This window comes from Olea europaea, unplaced genomic scaffold (genome assembly GCF_002742605.1).
Source record: "Olea europaea var. sylvestris unplaced genomic scaffold, O_europaea_v1 scaffold1038, whole genome shotgun sequence".
NCBI lineage: Eukaryota > Viridiplantae > Streptophyta > Magnoliopsida > Lamiales > Oleaceae > Olea > Olea europaea.
This window is the reverse complement of record NW_019227716.1, coordinates 59,875-66,986: the sequence shown is the minus strand read 5'-3', so window position 1 is coordinate 66,986 and position 7,112 is coordinate 59,875. Positions and strand designations below refer to the sequence as shown.

At 35.8% G+C, this 7,112-nt stretch overlaps 2 protein-coding genes across 2 annotated transcripts in view; both read left to right on the top strand.

Moving 5' to 3' along the window:
* The window catches only part of LOC111372836 (putative receptor protein kinase ZmPK1), a 16,584-nt gene extending 14,634 nt beyond the window's left edge, over positions 1-1,950 (top strand). The window contains exon 2 of the mRNA XM_022995251.1: positions 1,889-1,950. Coding sequence (XP_022851019.1) covers positions 1,889-1,950 — 62 coding nt within the window. The remainder of the gene's footprint in view (positions 1-1,888) is intronic.
* Positions 1,911-4,656, top strand: LOC111372841 (putative receptor protein kinase ZmPK1). The gene has a single exon (XM_022995256.1). The coding sequence runs from the start codon at positions 2,033-2,035 to the stop codon at positions 4,505-4,507; it is 2,475 nt and encodes an 824-aa protein (XP_022851024.1). The 5' UTR covers positions 1,911-2,032; the 3' UTR covers positions 4,508-4,656.
* The last annotated feature ends 2,456 nt before the right edge of the window (positions 4,657-7,112 follow it).

Genomic DNA, 7,112 nt, shown 5'->3' with positions numbered 1-7,112 from the left:
TATATTGTTCACTTGCATTATACTAGCATAATTAATTTTAAATAACTGAATGGCTTAATATACTTAAACTTTAGGAGTGTGTTCATGTGAAAGTCAATGCTACATAGTATATCCAAGATTGTAAGGCCTACTCGTATTGGAAGTTAATCCAATTGTTATATCTTTTAAATCAAATGATGTTTTTGTTCTTCCGGTCATTATAAATATTTTAATCTATGATATAGTACCCATTTTATTGTTTTGCTTCCCAATCTAATTAGTGTTGCCCGTTTTTCACGAACATTTTAACGAACTATTAATCGAAAGTGGTTCACCAAGAATCAAGGATTACTTTACGGAAGGCTTAAGTCTTCATTTAGTAAATTTATAAATTTTTATAAATAGTAGTGGGTGCTTCAATATTTGGATAGTAAATGAGTAGTAATTCTGAAAGTTTAGCTAAAATTAATATTTAACTTTGAAATAATGATAGACATTTAACTTTCAAATAATTTATAAATTGATTGTAGAACGAATGCTTTCCCCCGTAAAAGGTTTGCCATATGCTTGTTAGAGGCCCTTTGTTGGAGATTAATACTACAATTTTCTCAAAGTATATATATATATTGAAGAATTCTATATGTATATTTAATTTTACGTTTAGGGTCGGTTTGGCAAGGCTCTAAAAGTTATTTATGAGATTCGGAAGTTATTTTTGAATATGTTTCGATAAATTTTTTGATGCACTTTTTGTCTAGTTAAAAGAGATTTTAGAAAAAAGTTGATCTAGCTCTTTTGGAAAGTTCTTTGACAAAATATAGAAACAATAATAAATGGAAAAGTCTTGGTTCGCGGGTCTCACCCCAAGTGAAGGGTGTGAACACCGCTTTATACATGAATTACATCCACCAAGCGCTATCCATGATAAAAACCTTATCAAACGCATCCTTACCATATATTTCAATTAAATAATGATTACACATCTGTCCAGTTGCATTATTAAAAACTTCCACCAAGCCCCTCCCCAGGGGCAGACCTTGGGGGGGCGGGGGAAATACAGGGTCAATTGACCCTCTAGATTCTGGAAAAAAAAATAAAAAATTGTTCGACATTTTTTTTTAGACTTTTTTATTAGAAGATACCCTATAAATTTTATTTTTGACCCCCTAACTTAAGTCGTCTGGGTCCACCCCTACCCCTCCCCCAGACATTGACAACAAAAAATATTATAGACAGAACACACCATTAAGCTGCAGTCGTTTAAAATATATTGCATTATATTCTTAAAACTGCATAGTTATCACATTGAATTATTGAATATTCCAAATAAGATCAAATGGATGTGACAAACAAGTGAGACTAATCAAACTAGTTATCAACTCTTCTTTTGATTCTCTTTTTATGTTTTCTTTTCTACAAATATTATTTAGAAAGTTGTTGAAACTTGAAGTGACTTAAAAGGAATTTATTAGTTGAGATGTGAACTTGAAAGATTAAAGATAATAATAAGATATTTGTTTCTAGATAGAAAATAGAATTTTATCAGACAAATTACTATTTATAGATCAAGACTGTGAATTACTTGTCAAATTCTTTCATCATCGCGTTTACTTTATGCTTTCTTTCTACATTTATACGGTATTTGGTTTCTCTTTTAAATTTGTTTGAATAGAATTAAACAAAATATCCTTTTGGTTTTTCTTTTGAGGATAGAATGCTGAAGTCATCTCTCGTGTCACGCAGACATAATCCATTGATTTTAGTCTCTTAATGTCCTCCGTGCACCTGCGGTCGTTGACAATGAAGTTAACAAGATAACTACGGCTAATTTTTATTTTTAGATTTTTACCCATATTATAATTTTAAAATAGATTAATAACGTGGAGGATTTTCAATGTTGTGTAAACAGACCTGGCTTGTGATATTTGCATTAATAAACCTGGAAATTTGCTCCTTCTGTCCATATCCTGAAACTCTTCTAATAAATACACTCATTCTTATCTATAAAGTTTACTTCAATGATTACACATTCCATTTTCTTGGTATAAGCATAATGCGTTCCAAAATGAGAAGCCAGACTCTCAAATTGCTTTGTAAGATTTCCTTCTTTAACAACAGGATAGCTACCAAAGACAACAGTCTCTGTATTCTCCTCTTTTTACTAATCGTTTTGTCCTTTTCTCGTTCTGCAAATTCGAAGTCTCTGCTTCATTTGAGAAGGGGTGATTCTATATCTGTCGAAGGCGATGATTTCATCACCTCACCAGATAATACATTTACCTGTGGCTTTTCTGGAATGGGAAGCAACGCTTATTGGTTTGCAATTTGGTTCACCAATTCCAAAGACAAAACTGTTGTTTGGACAGCCCACCGGGACATGCCAGTCAACGGCCAGGGCTCAAGAGTATCTCTAAGGGGAGATGGAACCATGGTCTTGACAGATGTTGATGGCAGGATTAAGTGGCAGACAAATACAACCAATACTGATGTTGCTGCGGCTGAGCTTCTAAATACAGGCAACCTCGTTTTGAAGAATCGACAAGGCGATATTCTCTGGGAAAGTTTTGATGTTCCTACTGATACTCTTTTACCTTCTCAATTGTTGACGAAGGACAAAAGATTGATATCATCCTTAAGAAAAGGAAGCTTGGAATCAGGTTATTTCAATTTATATTTTGGTAGTGACAATGTTTTATCGTTGATATCTGATAGCCCCCAAATATCTAGCCTCTACTGGCCAAATCCTGATTCTGACATCTATACAAGTGGTAGAACCAACTACAATGGAAGCAGATTTGCAGTTTTAGATGATATGGGCGTGCTTTTTTCAAGTGATCATTATCAAGCCAGTGCTTCTGATATGGGATCTGGGATAAAAAGAAGGTTAACTATAGATCCTGATGGGAATCTTAGAATCTATAGTTTGATTAATTCAACAGGGCTATGGATGATTACATGGCAAGCAATTTCACAACCTTGTCAAGTTCATGGGGCATGTGGAACTAATGGGATATGTGTTTATGCACCGAAACCCAAGTGTATATGTACTCCTGGGTATACAGCAAATGATCCGAGTGACTGGAATGCTGGTTGTAAGCCTATGTTCAACCAAACCCTCTTGAATTTAGGAGTAAAATTCCTGGAGGTTTCTCAGACTGATTACTTTGGGTCGGATCTGTATTACAAGCCGAATTTTACGCTGGAAGCTTGCTGGAACCTTTGTAGAAGTGATTCCGGTTGCAAGGGATTTACCTACAGGACCTGGGGAAACGGTCATTGCTATGTAAAAAGTGATCTATTTAATGGTTTTACATCTCCAGATTTCCCTGGAAGTGTGTATATTAAACTTCCCAGGAGTCTGCAAGTATCAAAACCATCAATTTTTCATGATTCCAGCACTATGTGTGAATCTCGGGAAGCAGAAATTCTTGTAGGTTCTCCTTCTATGTATAACATCGCCAGGAAAACAGTGAGATGGGGGTATATCTACTCATTTTGCTTGGCCCTTGGAGTAATTGAACTCCTATTTTTTGTATTAGGCTGGTGGTTTCTATTCACAAAACATGGGGTTCCAGCTTCGGTTGAAGCTGGATATCGCATGATATCAAATCAGTTCAGGAGGTTTAACTACGCCGAATTGAAGAAAGCAACCAAAAACTTCAGGGAAGAGCTAGGCCGAGGAGGCTCCGGCGCTGTTTATAAGGGTGTTTTGGCAGATGATAGGGTGGTGGCCGTGAAGAGACTGGGAGATGTGGTTCAAGGAGAAGACGAGTTCTGGGCGGAGATGAGAACCATAGGAAAGATCAATCACATGAATCTTGTGAGAATGTGGGGATTTTGTTCAGAAGGGAGACACCGACTCTTAGTTTATGAATACGTCGACAACATGTCGCTTGACAAACATCTTTTCAACTCAAATTTTCTGGGATGGAAACAAAGATTTGCTGTGGCATTAGGCACAGCCAAAGGTTTAGCCTACCTCCACCATGAATGTCTAGAATGGGTTATCCATTGTGACGTGAAGCCAGAAAATATTCTTCTGGACGGTGAATTTCAACCCAAGATTGCAGATTTTGGGCTTGCAAAGCTGTTTCGGAGAGATAGCCCTGGTTCTGAAATTACAAGAATTCGAGGGACGAAAGGCTATATGGCTCCAGAGTGGGCTCTGAACCAGCCAATCACTGCAAAAGTCGATGTTTATGGATATGGTGTTGTAATACTCGAGATGGTAAAGGGAATTAAACTCTCAAATTGGGTGGTAGATGATGCTGACAATCAAAAAATTCCTCTTAAAAGTTTTGACAGGACAGTGAAGGAAAAATCTGAGGGTGGAAACTCCTCTTGGGTAGAGAGCATAGTGGATTCAAGATTGGAAGGGAATTATAGCAGAAAACAAGCAGCAACACTGATTCAATTAGGCCTTTCTTGTGTAAAGGAAGACCAAAGCAAGCGGCCTACTATGGCTGCTGTGGTCCAAACTCTCATGGAATGTGAAGATGAAACCGATAAAATTCCAGACAGAATGTAATTGCTTAACCTTCCACTTTTATCTGTTATGCATGTTGTTATTTTTAATCGGTAGTGTATGGAGTGGAATTGAGTTTTCATGTACCGTATTTTGTTTTAGACACCGGGTTCACACTTACCATATTTGGCAATTGTTTACCATATTTGGCAGCTGCTTATCGTATTTGACAATTACTTACCGTATTTGACAGTGCAACTTACCGTATTTGGCAGGCAGTCACCGTATATGACAGTGATCGTATTTGGTAGAGAATTAAACACAGAATTTCTACAACTATTTGTTTTCATACAATGACTTTAGATAACATAGAATTTGGTGTTTGTTTTCATATAATTTGCACAAACACAATTTCGAAAAAAAAAAATTCAGATAAATTTTTTCTTAATTTTATTTTTCACAAATTAATTAGATACTAACTATTATCTAAATCACTACTTGAAATAAGAATGACAAATTATATTATTTGCAGAAACATAAAAGCAGTTTAAATTTCAGAAAGCTAAATAAAATCTATAAGCATGTAAATCTGCAAATAATTAAAGCACATATACTCAAATTGGAAGCATATATATTTGGAAATAAACTTTTAACCCCGATGTCTGTGTAAACACAATTTCTTTAAGACAAATTCGCCCCCTCACCGTAGTGCTAGAGGTTTAGTTCGAACGCCTGTTTCCCAGAATATAACGGTAACCAGTAAAATTCCAGCACCGCGGTTCTACTCCAGCGAACTGAGTGAGTGTTCGAATAATATCACCTTACTGGAATGACATAGGAGGGGACAGAACAAAAACAGAAAACAAAACTGTACGAAGGCAGACGAAAATTGCAGCATATAAACTACTGGAAATTGAGTGAAATTATAGAGACTGAATCTGACCATTAGTTTCTGTATTAACCATTACAGTTTTTGGAGTTACACTTCGATTTCGACCGTTGGAGTTTTAGGAGTTTCAGACACTCAAAAGTCATTTGGAAAAATCACAAAAAAAATTGCAAAACGCAGACAATCCAAACTGGCCAGTTTTTGCTCCGTTCAGTCCGACATTTCTGTGTGCCTCGCATCCAAGTTCAAGGTCCGAAGGCTATTTCTGTCCGTGATTTGCACCCCCTGCGCATGCACGTGGAGAGAGCCTCTATGTTACACATGATCATACCATTCCAATGCATAGCCATATATAAAGTGGTTTGATTTCCATGTTTTTCCTATGTGGGACAAAGTTAACTATAATTTTCCCACCAACATAGACCATTTCCAATGGTCGACTTTAAACTCCAATTTCTCATTCACCCGAGCTCCATTTTTGGCAAATAAATACATGACTTCGATGTTCTCGCGGAAGAGAACACATATCAACTTTGATATTTCAAATTGGACCAATGGGTCCCACCAAAAATTGTGCCAAAAGTGAGTCGCTCACTCATTTTTTCCAACAATGTAAATATTATTAGAATAATGAATCTGTATTGTTTTAAGCTTTATTATGTTGTGTACATTGATTGAGATTACAAAGCTCTCTGTATGTTGGGTTATAAAGCAACCCACTATGGCTGCTGTGGTCCAAACTCTCATGGAATGTGAAGATGAAACCGATAAAATTTCAGACAGAATGTAATTGCTTAACCTTCCACTTTTCTCTTTTATGTAAATATTATTAGAATAATGAATCTGTATTGTTTTAAGCTTTATTATGCTGTGTACATTGGCTGAGATTACAAAGCTCTCTGTAAGTTGGGTTATAAAATGATAACTAAAAGTACCATCATTCTTGAAAAACATAAAATCTAAAGAGAGAGTCTTAACATTTCCAACTTGCTTGTTAAGAATATCAAACAAGGCCTATCAAACCCGTTATATTAGCATATATGCTAATTTTTCTAGGTAGGAATGAACAGCATACATACCCATTATCAAATCAGGGAAAAATCACTTATTTAATAAAATAAGTTGTTATTATTTAAAAAATAATATCAAAATTCAGTAATTCTGCATCCAATTCTCATTTTACATTCTTCTTTCCGTGGTTGATAGAGGTCTGCGTTTAGCCACGATACCTTTTGTATAATGATATGATGTCTGTATATTATCTATCAAATATAAATTAGTGAAAATTGCAGTAGAGGCCCCAAACCTTTATAACATTAGCAGACTTTCTCCAAACCTTTGTTTTGTTGCAGTCGTCACTCCAAACTTTTAGAAACGTTGTGGCGGAGACCCTTTTGGGCGGTTTTCATCAAAAAGTCTATTAGTTGACTAAGAAAATTGACTTTGACCACTTTTTAAATATTTTTGAAAGAATAAAATGGTCACTTTCCATTTACTATATTAAAATAAGTTAAAATTAAATTTAAAAAAATAAGAATTAAAAATTAAAAAAAAAGTCTTCTTCCACCCACCCCACCCCACGCAACCCAAGCTAATTTGGGGGAATCTCCCTCCAATGAAGTCTCTGTATCGGATTCCGAGTAATAACATGACAAATATGCGTATTTTTCAATTACAGCCATCTGGGCCTCTCTCTTCTCCTCCCGAGACGCCTCGTTTCCTTCTTCTTCATCTTCGTATTCTTCATTTATAACCTCGAATAGTGCCCTCATGTCCCAT